General features: G+C 38.5%; 1 protein-coding gene across 2 annotated transcripts in view; it reads left to right on the forward strand.

The window, feature by feature from the left end:
- The window catches only part of LOC127428179 (PAK4-inhibitor INKA2-like), a 28,934-nt gene extending 12,663 nt beyond the window's left edge, over window positions 1–16,271 (forward strand). Inside the window, exons 1-2 of one of the 2 annotated variants that reach the window (XM_051676348.1) lie at window positions 10,290–10,320; window positions 13,349–16,271. In XM_051676348.1, the coding sequence (XP_051532308.1) occupies window positions 10,315–10,320; window positions 13,349–14,401 (1,059 nt within the window). In that variant the 5' untranslated portion in view covers window positions 10,290–10,314 and the 3' untranslated portion in view covers window positions 14,402–16,271. Of the gene's footprint in view, window positions 1–10,289; window positions 10,321–13,348 lie in introns of those variants that run through there. The other variant, XM_051676346.1, reaches the window with a different exon arrangement.
- The last annotated feature ends 386 nt before the right edge of the window (window positions 16,272–16,657 follow it).

The raw sequence follows: 16,657 nt of genomic DNA on the forward strand, positions 1-16,657 counted from the left end.
GGACAGATTGGTATAAAATTTAACACCTAAGTTCTTCGCTGTCGAAGACGATGTAACAGTACATCCATCGAGAGTCAAATTATATTTTAGTGGCTTATTTTTAGAGGTTTTTGGTCCAATATTAGGTACCTCTGTTTTGTCGGAATTGAGTTGAAGGAAATTTCTGGCCATCCAATCTTTGATTTCATTGATATACTCTGCTAATTTGGAGAATTGTGAAATTTCGAAATATAAAGTTGGGTATCATCGGCATAACAGTGGAAACTTATTCCACGATTCCTGATAATATCTCCCAAAGGAAGCATATATAAGCAGAGGCCCTGAAACTGATCCCTGTGGCACTCCATACTTAACTTTTGTTTGATTTGACAATTCCTCGTTTACACAGACAAAGTGGTAGCGGTCTGCTAAATAGGACCTAAACCATGCTAATGCAAGTCCACTAATGCCAACATAATTCTTAAGCCTATTCAAGAGAATGTCGTGATCTATGGTGTCGAAGGCAGCACTAAGATCTAAAGGCACTAGAAGAGAAATGCAGCCACGATCAGATGATAAGAGCAAGTCATTTGTAACTCTGAAAAGTGCAGTCTCTGTATTGTGATGGGGCCTAAATCCCGACTGAAATTGTTCACATATAAAAATGTTCTGTAGAAATGAACATAGTTGGGAGGACACTACCTTTTCTAGTATTTTCATACTTCATTTTCCATGGACATTCAAAATAATAGTAATAGTAAATGAAGGTACACTCATGGCATCAAATATTTTATTTTAGTACATGGACATTCAGAAGAATGTTGGACATTTTTATTTATTTATATATATTTATGTTATGCTAATAGAGTGTCTTTTTCACTGTATTAAAGTTTACATTCATTGTAACACTGTTTTTAACCCTATTACTCCACCCCACCCCAATTTTAGTCTGTTCCTCACACAAAGTTATTATACAATATGACTTCAGATAACTTACTATGTAGCACACAAGTCATATTAACTACTTCAAAGTAGTCCTTATTTATCATTTTTGGAGATTTACAACTTTGACCTAATGAAAAAAGCTGCATACAAATTCTTCTGGCTTTCCACAGTAAAAATAACAGCATGTGGCTTTGGAATGACATGAGAGTGATTAAAAAATGACATACAGAAAGAAATACATTTTAATGCTTGGGTGAACTATTTCTTCAAAGGAAGCAATAGCAAGTATGTTTCTCAACTCTCTCACTGGGTGTCAAATTAAGGAGCAGTCAAATTTTACCATAAGAAATGTAAGCGGTTTTGTGAAACCTGTGAGGTGGGGGCCAGTGATCAAAACACAGCTTTTTGTTTCTGTTCGAGTAGAAGAATGGAGCACATCTCAGCTCATTCAGTCAGTGGATTTATTCTTCAGGCAGCCCTTCCTTCCCCTCAGCTAAAATTGGCCTGGGCTTCTGTGGCAGCTGTAGGGCTGAGGCTGGTGATCACAGCTCTGATAGCCTCTCATGCATCAGTGCTACAGTTTGCTGTTTGCCTGTCCAAACTCACATGAAAGCAATTTGTTAGCAACTGTTTCAGCCCATGTACTCTTTTAGACGGATAAGTTGCTCTTTCTATTTTGGGTTGAGGCTTATCTGAGAGATTTGCATTCAAATGAGCCCATAGATAAAGAATCGATTGATTAAAATGGAAAGAAAGATGAATCCTTTCACTAATAAGACATCCTTCCTTTTTATTGCTTGAGCCCAAATGTAATATGCAGACTTTCTTTTCCTTTTCTGCAGGGAAATTCTACAGAATTGTATAGAATGGATGATAGTAACATGGATAGCAACAATAAGAGTACTACACTCTTATTGGTAAATGAAAACATTATCAAATTAGACAAAATATTTTATAAATTAACATGCAAGGGGCAGGTATTGTGTAGAGCCATACATATTAAAAGGGGAGGAGACAGACAACTCGAATATACTGTATGTAATGATGAGTGTTTAAATTCTGTGGAATTCTGCAGAGCTTTACAGTCAGAGATTCTGTGTGAACCTACTTCTGATGAATCTGGCCTACAGCCAATAAAGTCTTATATATCTGCTAAAATAAACAGGATGTTATCTTCTGTTGTGTAAGACTTATCTGGCACAAATTTGCAAAGTATAGATTATATTTGTATTTGGCACAAACACCTTTGATAGATCTCCATGAAGTCTCCTGCATTTGATGTTAGCTGCGTGAAGAGGAAATGCCTCTATCTTATCTCATGTAAAAGTAAATGGGTTTTGTTTGAGGGTATTGGCAGTTTGGTGGTTTCATGAAACTTTGCATGAGAAAAGGAGGTTTAGTTTTGATGCATCGAATACCAGATGCATGCCCGAGATGTTTTTGTAACAATGCTTACAATTATTATGCAGAAGTGCAAGTTTTCACTATGATTTAAAGGAATAGTTCATTCAAAAATGAAAAATCTGTAATTATTTACTCACCTTCTTGTCATTCCAAACCCATATGACTTTGTCTCTTCTCTGGAACACTAAAGGTGAATTTTGAAAAATATCCTTGCCACTCTTTTCCTCATAATGAGTGAATAATGTTCTGGGGTTGACAGCTGGGGTTGTCAAGCTCTAAAATGACTAAAAGTGGTTCATATGACTCATGCGCTATATTCCAAGTCTTCTGAAGCCATACAGTAGATTTGTTTGAGGAGCAAAGCGAAAGTAAAACAGGGCTGGAATGATATGAAGGTAAATAATGGTAGAGTAAACAATGTTAGATGTAAGAATTTTCATTTTTGGGTGAATAATCCCTTTAATATGTAACTGAAAGCTTTCCACTGTATTTTGCATGATTCCAAATCTATGCATCAGATCTGTGCAGTAGTCCCATGACAAAATACTAGACATTGTGCTCTGACAGGAAACTTTCAATTAGAGGATCTCATGTTTGGACCTCTGAACTGCCACACACACACACACACACACACACAAACAAACAAATAAACACACATGCACAGTTCACAATATGCTACAGAGCCACACTCTTTATCCCTTTGGACAAAGATCACATTACTACTCTAGACCTACACAGCACAGCATTCATATTTAATGAGGGCTACCCAGCTACTGGGAAAGAAATGCACTACTCACAGAACTTAAACAGAGTTTAATAATCTCTGCTGCATTACTTCCTGCACCCTGAATGCACAGCCTGAAAGGCCTTATTCTTGGCTATGAAACAGGATAATAAGTATAAATGCTCTTATTGGACGAAGTTAGCTACAGAGGTTACTTCACTCTCCGTCTCTGTAGCGGATGTAACCCGATCCTTCCGACGGGTGAATATCCGCAAAGCCGCGGGCCCAGACGGCATTCCGGGCTGCGTCATCAGAGCGTGCGCGAACCAGCTGGCTGGTGTTTTTACAGACATTTTCAACCTTTCCCTCTCTTTGTCTGTAGTCCCCACATGCTTTAAAACATCCACCATTGTGCCTGTCCCAAAACAATCAAAAATAACTTGCTTAAATGACTGGCGTCCTGTTGCTCTGACCCCCATCATCAGCAAATGCTTTGAGAGACTAATCAGAGATTACATCTGCTCTGTGCTGCCTCTCTCTCTTGACCCGCTGCAGTTTGCTTACCGCAACAACCGCTCCACTGATGATGCCATTGCATCTACAATACACACTGCTCTCTCCCACCTGGAAAAAAAGAACACTTATGTGAGAATGCTGTTTGTAGACTACAGCTCAGCATTCAACACCATAGTGCCCTCCAAACTAGATGAGAAACTCCGGGCTCTGGGCTTAAACAGCTCGCTGTGCAGCTGGATCCTGGACTTCCTGTCAAGCAGACGCCAGGTGGTTAGAATAGGCAGCAACATCTCCTCATCACTGACCCTCAACACTGGAGCCCCACAGGGCTGTGTTCTCAGCCCACTACTGTATTCCTTGTACACACATGACTGAGCTCCAATGCCATCGTTAAGTTTGCTGATGACACGACGGTGGTAGGTCTGATCACTGACAATGATGAAACAGCCTACAGAGAGGAGGTGCACACACTGACACACTGGTGTCAGGAGCACAACCTCTCCCTCAACGTCAGTAAGAAAAAGGAGCTTGTGGTGGACTTCATAAGAAAAGACAGAGAACACAGTCCCATCACCATCAATGGAGCACCGGTGGAGAGAGTCAGCAGCTTCAAGTTCCTGGGTGTCCACATCACTGAGGAACTCACATGGTCCATCCACACTGAAGTCGTTGTGAAGAAGGCTCGTCAGCGCCTCTTCTTCCTGAGTCGGCTGAGGAAGTTTGGAATGAACCGCCACACCCTCACACGGTTCTACACCTGCACTGTAGAGAGCATCCTGACTGGCTGCATCTCCGCCTGGTACGGCAATAGCACCGCCCACAACCGCAAAGCACTGCAAAGGTTGGTGCGAACTGCCAGACACATCATCGGAGGTGAGCTTCCCTCCCTCCAGGAAATATATACAAGGCGGTGTGTGAAAAAAGCTCGGAGGATCATCAGAGACTCCAGCCACCCGAGCCATGGGCTGTTCTCACTGCTACCATCAGGTAGGCGGTATCGCAGCATCAGGACCCGCACCAGCCGATTTCATGATAGTTTCTTCCCCCAAGCAATCAGACTTCTGAACTCTTGATCTCCCACGATCAAAATACATCAGCACTGCACTTTATTACCCTTACTCTTATATCTCACACCGGACTGTCATAAATTATATTATTATTATATTATATTCTCTCTTAACAACTGACTATCAACCGACAGCCTGAATGTCAATACAGTACAATACTGTACATTCTATATATACTATATATACTTTTTTATATATTTTTATTTTTTATTTTTATTGAATAATGTGTATCTATATAGTGCGTATTGTATACTATACAGTGTATGTTATTATTTGTATACTGTTGAGTGTAATTATGTGTATATCAGATGTTTAAATCGTGCTGTGTTAATTTGATGTTATTGTAAATTGGTATATGTCTCATCACTGTCACGACTGCTATGTTGATCAGAACTGCACCCAAGAATTTCACACACCATTGCACTTGTGTATATGGCTGTGTGACAATAAAGTGATTTGATTTGATTTGATTTGAAGTTGTTTGGACACCTTAAGATCTGCCAGTGTTTGTGTATCTACATGTGGGTTGGCTGTGTTTTTTGTTTGTTTCTTTAAGACCTGATGAAAGACATTTTTATTTGCAGTCACTCATATGCCATAATGCCTGTCTTGTATTATGTGCACACATTTTATTCCACCTTTTTAAAATCTGACGTAAGCAAACATTTAAACAAGAGTGTCTGTACACAAGACATATTCAGAGGTTTTTTTTCTATATATCACATGTCTGAGGGATAACAAGTTTTGTCGTCAGTGATGTCAAATTTGGTTGCTGTGTTGATGCTTAATTTTTGAATCAAACACAATCGTGATTGGGATTTCAAAGCTGTAATGATAGAAGAATAAGTTAGTGGCATCTTTAGGAAAGTCATGATCTACTTTACTTTTCACTAGTACAGACTGGTTCCTGTAAACTTACTTTGATGCATTTTCCTACCCACTGGCTGACATTTAGATCTTAATTAGTGTGCTTTTGGAAGCCCTTTTTTGAGTTTTATTAAGTGTTCAGGCTATTAACGCTGTTGGTCTGATTTCTTAGAACATCACTGAGGGACGTGGGCTGTGCAACTCCACACGTCCAGAGTGTGCAGTAACATCCCCATGGTTAAGACCTGGCCTGACAGTAAATACAGATGCCAGCTATTATCAAAGTGATACAATATATCAATAAAAACAAAATCCAAAATTGTTGAGTTTAATTTCGTACAAATACATTCACTGGCCTTATATAGGAAAGTTCCACACCATGTAAAGCAAGAAAATCCAAAATTAGAGTTAATGAAAGCACTCGACCAGAATAAATCTAGTTTATAAGAACATAAAATGCAAATGCACAAATGCAAAAAATAAATACAAATAAATATATAAAAGTTCTAATAAAATATTGCATATGTGACGTTTCAAGCTACATTTTGTTCCCATAAATATCCATAAATTCCCATTAACCTTCACACATTTCACATGACATAATAATCTAATACATGACAAGTCCTTAAACTCATAGTCAGTATAAATACCTTAGAAATAATCACATAACAGACCCCTAAACAACAAATATTAATAAATACAATATATACAGGTGCATCTCAATAAATTAGAATGTCGTGGAAAAGTTCATTTATTTCAGTAATTCAACTCAAATTGTGAAACTCGTGTATTAAATAAATTCAGTGCACACAGACTGAAGTAGTTTAAGTCTTTGGTTCTTTTAATTGTGATGATTTTGGCTCACATTTAACAAAAACCCACCAATTCACTATCTCAAAAAATTAGAATACATCATAAGACCAATAAAAAAAACATTTTTAGTGAATTGTTGGCCTTCTGGAAAGTATGTTCATTTACTGTATATGTACTCAATACTTGGTAGGGGCTCCTTTTGCTTTAATTACTGCCTCAATTCAGCGTGGCATGGAGGTGATCGGTTTGTGGCACTGCTGAGGTGGTATGGAAGCCCAGGTTTCTTTGACAGTGGCCTTAAGCTCATCTGCATTTTTTGGTCTCTTGTTTCTCATTTTCCTCTTGACAATACCCCATAGATTCTCTATGGGGTTCAGGTCTGGTGAGTTTGCTGGCCAGTCAAGCACACCAACACCATGGTCATTTAACCAACTTTTGGTGCTTTTGGCAGTGTGGGCAGGTGCCAAATCCTGCTGGAAAATGAAATCAGCATCTTTAAAAAGCTGGTCAGCAGAAGGAAGCATGAAGTGCTCCAAAATTTCTTGGTAAATGGGTGCAGTGACTTTGGTTTTCAAAAAACACAATGGACCAACACCAGCAGATGACATTGCACCCCAAATCATCACAGACTGTGGAAACTTAACACTGGACTTCAAGCAACTTGGGCTATGAGCTTCTCCACCCTTCCTCCAGACTCTAGGACCTTGGTTTCCAAATGAAATACAAAACTTGCTCTCATCTGAAAAGAGGCCTTTGGAACACTGGGCAATAGTCCAGTTCTTCTTCTCCTTAGCCCAGGTAAGACGCCTCTGATGCTGTCTGTGGTTCAGGAGTGGCTTAACAAGAGGAATACGACAACTGTAGCCAAATTCCTTGACACGTCTGTGTGTGGTGGCTCTTGATGCCTTGACCCCAGCCTCAGTCCATTCCTTGTGAAGTTCACCCAAATTCTTGAATCGATTTTGCTTGACAATCATAAGGCTGCGGTTCTCTCGGTTGGTTGTGCATCTTTTTCTTCCACACTTTTTCCTTCCACTCAACTTTCTGTTAACATGCTTGGATACAGCACTCTGTGAACAGCCAGCTTCTTTGGCAATGAATGTTTGTGGCTTACCCTCCTTGTGAAGGGTGTCAATGATTGTCTTCTGGACAACTGTCAGATCAGCAGTCTTCCCCATGATTGTGTAGCCTAGTGAACCAAACTGAGAGACCATTTTGAAGGCTCAGGAAACCTTTGCAGGTGTTTTGAGTTGATTAGCTGATTGGCATGTCACCATATTCTAATTTTTTGAGATAGTGAATTGGTGGGTTTTTGTTAAATGTGAGCCAAAATCATCACAATTAAAAGAACCAAAGACTTAAACTACTTCAGTCTGTGTGCATTGAATTTATATAATACACGAGTTTCACAATTTGAGTGGAATTACTGAAATAAATGAACTTTTCCACGACATTCTAATATATTGAGATGCACCTGTACATGTGCACATACAAATAATGACATATGACAATAATTTTGCTCAAAATGTCACATAGTATGTCACATTAAAATTATTTTAAAATATATTTTTGGCATATTTCTGTGATTTTCCATTACATAGAAAAGTTCCACTAATGGCACTTTTCCACTGCACGTTACGGTTTGACTCGAATTGACTCTGCTCGCTTTACTTTTCTGAGCTTGCTTTTTCACTGCAGTTTAGTGCCGCCTCAACGTGGGTGGGATTATAGGCTGATCGTCATCTACTGCCGTGACATCATCTTAAACGCCAATACTGACCATAAACAATAACACGACCGCTAGCTGTTAGCTCAATGTGCTGCATTAAGCAGTTGTTGCATGGTGATTTTACATAAGTGTAATAGTTAAATTGGCCTGGTTGTTTTAGAAGCAAGTTTTCCAGTAGCTGGTCAACTAAATAAAGTGAAGCTTTCAAGCAGAATATAGAGTTAACGTAACAAATGTACCATCCTCCATCGTGGACTCCAACAACACCGTGGCCAAGTCCAGGGCACTCTCCCTCCCATTGCTCCCTGGTCTATTGCCATAGATAGCGTTTTGGTCGAACCACTTCCACTTTCTTCTGTCTGAACCACTCCGGCTTTTATGGTCCTTGAAGGTTCTGTAGTCACTTTTACGTTTTTTTTTTACTTTTCCCTACACTGTTGGTAGGTCCGGTGGTAGCCGTGTGTGGACAACAGCTGAGACACTTCCTGAAAGACTTTTCCGTTTCACGTCGTTTCGTTCGTCGCTAACGAGAGGAACATCTGCACCTCATTTATTGACCATGGCGTGGTTTTGCGCACAGCCATTTCTTTTTACAATTCGAAAGTCACGTGAACAAATGATACTGCTATCGCTGTTGCTAACTCTAAAACTAGCAAATCAAGTGACGCTGGTAGTGACGATTCTCTCTGACCAATCAGTGATCTGCAGGGTTTTGACATCACATTTAGTATTGGCTTGGCTCGCTTGGAACCTCGATCAAGGTGGTACTAAAAAAAGTACCAGGTACCAGGTACTATCCACAGTGGAAAACCCCCAAAAAGCGATCAGAGTCAAGTCGAGTCGAGCTGTACTGTGCAGTGGAAAAGCCACATTAGTATGTTTTCATTTGATTGTGATCCACACTTAATCGTCATTTGGAAGTTTAGCTTTAAGCTAATAAACAACAGAAGAGAGAAAAGAAATAGGAGATAGAGCAGGTTTGCATGTCAGTACTAAAACTTTATAAATCCATTAGTACACCAAGCACAGAGCATATCTAAATTTAAAATGATGTTTACCACAAACCCAGTATACCACAGAAAAAACATTGAATTATTAAAGTGCAATCATTCTAAAAGCCCAATGGTAGTCATCTGTGTTGGTGTAGTGGAGTAGTTCATGTGATAATGCCCTCGGGATTTTCCAACCAAACAGTAATTATGTTCCACTACCCTGCTCATAAAGATGTCCCATTATCTCAAATGAATTAAGCCATACATGTAGCTTGAAGGCAACACTGAATATGGACAACCTGATTGTTGTTAAAGGAATGGTCCACCCAAATGTTTTACCCTCATGTCATTTCCAACCCATATGATGTTTTTATATGGAACACAAAAGGATAAATTTGAGATTTTTTAAATTTTAAGGTTTAAATATTCAGGGTGGAGAATGTGATTTGAAAGCTTGTGACCACAGTTTTATAAGGTTCTACATGGAAGTTTGGTCAAAAATGGGTTACAGACATATACATAGTCAGTGAAGGACATGTCATGCTCTTTTGTGGTTATTTTTCTGTGGTTAAAGCTGTAGTGGCAGATCTCTAAAGCCCCTTATCTAAAAACCTGCATAGAATTATATTATAAAACCACATTTTTTGAAAATTAGTTTTGCGTGGCTTGTGTGTATTGTGGCATTTTCTTACTGAAATAAACACTAGAGGCACTACAACAAAAATAACTTTTATTCAATTTTACACTAATCACAAGTAAAAAGGTTGATTACCAGATCACACACTCTTAATTTTGGCTCTGTTCCTCACACAATGCTATTTTATTACATCTAAACACTTTTGCACAGAGCAAAAATACAGAAGTCAATACATGAGCCAAAAGTGTCATAGAATCACCCCAATAGTGTGTGGTTGCTTTAGCAATTGCAGTTAAGAATGCTTTAGACACTTTGTTTGTTAGATTAAACAAAAATTATCACCACAGTCTACTTAAGCATATCATTCTGTACATCTTTTACTGTTTACTTCAAGGGAAAGTTCACCCAAAAATGAAAATTCTTTCATTATTTACTCGATTAGCGAGCATGTTGCTTTAGAAGACATTAATTTAACAGCTGGTGTAATATGGATGACGTTTATGCTGACTGTGATTTTTGGAGCTTCAAAAGAAAAATCTCCATTCACTTGCATTTTAAGGACCTTCTGAGCTAATATTTTTTTCTGTTTTTCATCAAATGTTTTCTGGTGAAGAAAGAAAGTCTTACACACCTGGGAGATCATGAGGGTGAGTAAATTATGAGAGAATTTTCATTTTTGGGCAAACTATCCCTTTCAGTTATCAAACTGAATTGTCCTTAGATTTTTAACAAACATGGTGTAATACCACTGATTGTTGTATGTGTTACTTTCCATTGTCCTCTTTGTGGCATTTAGTGAACCCCCAAATAACTCCCACTGTAAGTGAAATGTTGTCGTATGAACATATGGCAGTGGCCACTCCCTGCTGTTACAACTCTCACCCGTTCTTTGATAATTGATCACGCTTGAATGAAGCGTTCCCTCTGTCAGGGATTAAAGTCTAGTCTCGTCTGATTGGGTGCCAGGGCTGCAGCGGGTCTCCCATTGGCAGACAGTTAAATATGGGGTCGGCAGACATGCCCTTTGAAAGGTGAGAGGAGTGAGAGTGGAGAGGGACTTAGGTGGCAAAGGGCAGGGAAATCCCTCTGTGAAAGCGGATGCCAGGTAAGCTGATAGCTCTTAATGTTTGTACCCTTGTGTATTTATGAAGAGACTTGAAAGACAGATGATCTGAGGGTTAGTTTATGCACTGACAATCTGTAAACATTTGCACACACCTGTTCTTGATAATGACATAACTTGCAAATATGTGCATGGCAAATCGATGTAGGTTGCTAGCTGTTGTGATGTGAGTATCACATGCAGGTGAAGTTCATGGTGTCTTGCAGAAATAATTTTGATTCAGTTTTGATGGATGTTTGAAACTTTACAGTATTTTGTTAAGTTGCTGGAGTTTAGCAAATTGCAAAGCTGCAACTTCCAAGTCAGAGATGGAAAGTTGAGTCTGAGACTCAAACTTGAGTCACACTTAAGTCGCAAATAAATTGGCATGAGACTCAACTTAGATTTGTAATCAATTGACTTTGGCTAATGGACTCCAAATTAGAGTCTTGTGAACAACAAAATATATAAAATTGATTGCTTTTTGACAAGCTTTTTAAAACTAACCTCTAGTATATAAAAAAACTATTACCAAAAGGGATTTGAGACTTGACTGAAACCTGGACTCTATATGAGAAACTTTAAAAAAAATTGTCTGTCTTGAGTCCTCTGCATCCCTTGACTTGGTTAACTTTCACTTGGTATTGCATCTCACTGTGCCAGTGTACTGTACATGTCTGGGCAAAACTCATTTCTTGCTCTGGGGACTGTTACACCAGAAGGGGAAACAGTAAGGTCACATGACATTTATGCATTTGGCAGATGCTTTTATCCAAAGCAACTTACAGTGCCCTGATTACAGGGACAATTCCCTTGGAGCAACCTGGAGTTAAGTGCCTTGCTCAAGGACACAATGGTGGTGGCTGTGGGGATTGAACCAACAACCTTCTGCTTATCAGTTCAGTGCTTTAATCCACTCCACCACCACTCCATTGAGTGGCATGACTGCCACTCTCAGTGTCATGTGGGAGTGGGACTGGCCTAGCCCACAGCTGTTGAAGGAGCATTCCTCCTTGAGACACAGGCCATATGTAGCCCCTGATGCTCACTTAAGTAGACATCGTCTGATGGACACAGAAGAATACACAAAGGGAAAGATACATTAAGATACAGTGTGCAATGAATGGACACAACACACATTTATTATCTAATACTAGTATTGATGGAGGCTTGTGTCGGTTCATCTCACCAGCTTTTCTGTTAATTAGCTTAAACATACAGAATCATATGTTTTTCTACAATTTTCATGTCATGTCACATGTTCCAAAAATAAAAATCCCATTCATTTTCTCCATAGGGAAATTGATTTTTATTGATAAATTCTAAACCTTTAAGGACAACCCTACTCCTAAATTGTACATTCAAATTGGTGGCATTTGCTCCTGTTGTAAGTCAGTCTGCATTATTTCAACTAAATAATGATATTAATAAAAACATGTTTAATAGCGGAATTACTGTTGAAGAACTACACTATCCGAGAATCCTGAAGAGAACACATCCACCAATCAGAGAGGTGTGGCAAACCAGCAAATAAGCTCTGCAGCAGAAATGACACAATCGAGTCGGTCTTTACTACACTCTCAAACAGCTTGTACATTTGTATATTAATATTATGTAATAAACTTAAAATATATAAAATATTTATAATCAACAACTTTATAAAGCAAAAGTTGTATTTATATATCCATAATTTTTCAGTTGATTACGTTCTTCGCAATGCTTCATGGGACTGCAGTTTAGTCTTGTTCCTTTGTCTTTTTTTTTTTTTTTTTTACTATTTTCCAATTTTTTTATTTATTGCTTCAAATTAAAATTTGTAATGTTGTAATTCACCCCGAAGCTTGTTGGTTTGGTTTAGGGCTTTTAATTCTTTTATGAAGGATTTAATGAAATCCTGAATGAGAAAAACACTTCTGAAAACAAGACAGCTAAAAAAGTGGGCACTGTTGCACTCTATTACATGGACAGTCACCCTGGAGCAGCATGTGATGTGTGGCTTTTTGAGTGTAGTTTACTTTCCGGTGTTAATATATTTCTATTGAAATGATGGAGATTTTAATGGGCTCATCCACACATCAAAGGCTTTAGTTATGTCACAGCCATGAACATACTTGCTAGATGGTTACAGAGGGAGGGACATTCTCATTCTAGAGAGCATTTGATTGGACAAAAATCTGTGACGTGCAAGATGAGTCATCATTGTTTTTGGTCTGTTTTCCTAGAAGAAAAAGACTGAAAATCTGATAAAATTGAATTTCGGATCACACTAGCATATAGGTGATCTCAAAGCTAACACACATGAACTAAAAGCCACAAAACTCTAATCTTGCTAAAGGGCACAGTGATAAAGGCTCTTGGATCAGTCCTTTTGGGGCTTGAATAAGCAACTTCCCCTGATGTTCTTATAAGCAGGTTTCAAGACAGTCTAACAAATATATGTAAAGACTGTAGAGAATAGCAACATACTAGCAGCTGTCACTTCCTCTTTAGAGAAATTGAGTACTCACTCTTCTGTTTCTGGTCTTGTAATTCTAACTTAACATGTCATCTGTTGTTTTTCTCTGTGGCTTTAGCTCTCTATGAAGGAGGCCGGTGATGGACTCCATGCTCAGATGAACTGTATGATGGGAGCACTACAAGAACTGAAACTCCTACAGGTTCAAACTGCACTTGAGCAACTAGAGATCTCAGGAAAGCCTGGCACTATGGCTCAACCAGCTGTAGAACTACCTAACCCCAGCGCCAACCCAGACAACCAGAGAATCAAGCCAATCAGGACCTCAGTTAAAGAAGAGCAGCACCCATCCCAGCATGCCCATCGCAGCAAGTTGGGGACATCGCCTTCATCCTCCAGCCTGGACAATGAGAGCATTCCTCTGGCCAGACAAATCTCAGGATACACAGCCCTAAATGTGGAGTACTGCAGCCCAAAGTTGGGCCACCTTTCTGTACAACACCACAACAACCAGCAGTATTTGTCTGAACCAGCGCAGTTGGTACCTCCAGCCCAGGAGTTGGACCTTCCTGGAATCCTATACAGCCTATCCCGGGAGGGACCGTCCCTTGACAGTTACTACACAGAGGACAGTATGGACGACTCCAGTGACTGGACATCCTCACTCATGAGTCAGAGGCGCAATCGTCAGCCTCTTGTTCTGGGAGACAATGTCTTTGCTGACCTAGTAGGAAACTGGCTGGACCTTCCCGATTTAGAAAAAGACTGTCAGGGCCTCAACAGACCAGACTCTCCAGCCCACCCGCTCAGGCTCAGTCGCTCCCAGGAGCTCTGTAAAAGGTTCTCACTGACCACCAACATCTTCAAGAAGTTTCTACGTAGTGTACGTCCCGATCGGGATAAACTGCTGAAGGAGAAGCCTGGATGGATGCCACCAGACCACAATCCTGAGGCTGGACTCTTCAAGAGACCCAAGAAGGCTGACAGCAAATCCAAGGATAGCTTTTACTTACCATTCTGGGCAGGAGGACAGCTGGGAAAGGGACGGTCATGTCCTCAGCCAACAGAGGAGATGGGTCACTTTCTAGGTCTAAACATTGACAGCAGTCAAAAAGATCATGTAGACAAAGTCAATACCTTATTTGACTATAATGCAGCTGTTTGGGTTTAGAGGGGTGCAAATGAAAAAGTTTAGTCTTGAACCAGAAGTTGCATAAGACATAGCAGTTTTATTTTAGTTCTCATAAACTCTTAACATGACAATCATTTGGAACCCTCAGGGTATGTAAGCAGGTCTTCCTTTTAAATATGTAGCTTTAAAGCTGCATTTAAAATATTCCAGTAAAAGTTGTAAAAGCAAAGAAGTCTTCCACAGCTATGCATTTACTATTTCATCCTCATAATGCCGTATGTTTCTAAAATATATATATATATATATATTCCGCTGTATTCTCACCTCTGATGTTGTCCAGATTCCCATCTCTTCAAGTCAATGTGCATGTTTACTGGTTTCTTTGTGATGTGGTGTGTTTAGTTTCCAATCATTAATCTTACCTTGTGTTTGAGCACAGTGACTTCTGTTGCCAGACTGTTGTATTTTCAGGGACTTTAGATTCCATTTAAAATTAGTCTACACTTGGCTCATAGTCCATAAATATCAAGACTAATTTGTGTCAACAAATGTTACTGTAGCTCCTGCTTATATTTTCTCTGATGTTACATTATGCATGGAACACTGAAAGAGACCTACTATCAGGGTTGGGAGGGTTACTTTTGAAATGTATTCCACTACAGATTACAGAATACATGCTGTAAAATGTCATTTGTAACGTATTCTGTTAGATTACTCAAGGTCAGTAACGTATTCTAAATACTTTGGATTACTTTTAGATTTTTTTCACTTGTTTTGACTATAATAACTCTGCCAGTACAGTAAGACAAAATACACATGTTAAAAATACATTCTCTGAAAAACCTAAATATCTTATGCAGTGTTGTTTCTAAAACACGATAAATCAAACTGATCTTGTTTTAAGGATTTTTTAGATATTTTTACAGGAAAACAATAAAAAAAATTATCAAGAATACGATTTTTGCCTTAATATCAAAGGTCTTACTAGAAAAAAAGAAATTATGATCCAACTTGAATTTTCTTGATAAAAAAAATATGATCGTGCCTGGTAACATATACATATAAATGTTTTCCATCTGAAAGGACTAAATATTAATTAAACAAATGACAATAAAATGCAAAGTAATCTCTTCAGTAATCAAAATACTTTTTGAATGTAACTGTATTCTAATGATCAATTATTTAAATTGAAACTGCAGTGGAATACAGTTACTTATACTTTGTATTTTAAATATGTTATTCCATTACTCCCCAACCCTGCCTACTATAACGTCAGGTCCAGCCTTCTGTAAAAATGAACTTGCTATCAAGCCATTTTAAATCAACCCTAAGCTCCACTATCGACCTTTCATGCATATACAGTGGCCCCAAAAGTATTTGGACACTTAAGTCACACTTAAAAATTTGTCAATGCATTAGATAATAAAAGATCAAACCAAGTGTCATCCACAAACAAATGATGCTAGATCTGTTCTCAGAGCTAACTTCACTTAAAGAACTTAAAGTTCTCTTTATTTTTTCCATTATTTATTTTAGTTAGTGAACAGTTAACAGCATTTTACTGTCAGCATTTTTCTTTGTAATAGATTTATTAGATCTGCCAGAATGGGAAAGTTTTCTTTAGAACAAAATTTTGATTTGATAAGTATATATGGTTTCCATTTTCTAGCCCAAATAGCAATACTCAGAACTCACCACACTACCTTGATCATACTATAAGAAAAGGCAAATGAACAAAAGTCATACAAACCTATACAAAGAGTGTTTTTGTATGTGGCCAAATTTTTTATTGAGGTGCAATGAAATTTTGCAGATCAGATTATTAAGAAAAGCCTATTTGAGAGGGCACCATTAAATATTTTGTAAAAAAAAAGTTGAAATTGCGAGAAATAAAGTCACAATTTTTAAATAAAAAGTCAGAATTACCTCTTTTATTTTGTTATTTTTTTACGTTGCAGAATCCGTCTTCCATAGCCGAACAGCTGTTTAGAATAACACTTCTTTTGCTGTAGACATTATTCATGCTAGCGCCATCTTTGATTTTTAATGGAAATGACAACAAGGCTGTGAGGGACAGACTTAGTCTCTTCAATGGGCTGTACTGCAGTTTAAAGTGTTTTTGGATCGTTCTGCAGACAAAACAATAAAATATCTGTTCAAGAACATCCAGTATACAAAGAGCTCCAGACAACATGAGTTGTGGAAAATCAGATGTGATCTAGGAGCTTTATACAGCTTTATACCATTCGTGCCATTGAAGAGATGGTATTCTATCCTGCACAGCCTCATTGTCAT

This window comes from Myxocyprinus asiaticus, chromosome 37, assembly GCF_019703515.2.
Source record: "Myxocyprinus asiaticus isolate MX2 ecotype Aquarium Trade chromosome 37, UBuf_Myxa_2, whole genome shotgun sequence".
NCBI classification, from domain to species: domain Eukaryota; kingdom Metazoa; phylum Chordata; class Actinopteri; order Cypriniformes; family Catostomidae; genus Myxocyprinus; species Myxocyprinus asiaticus.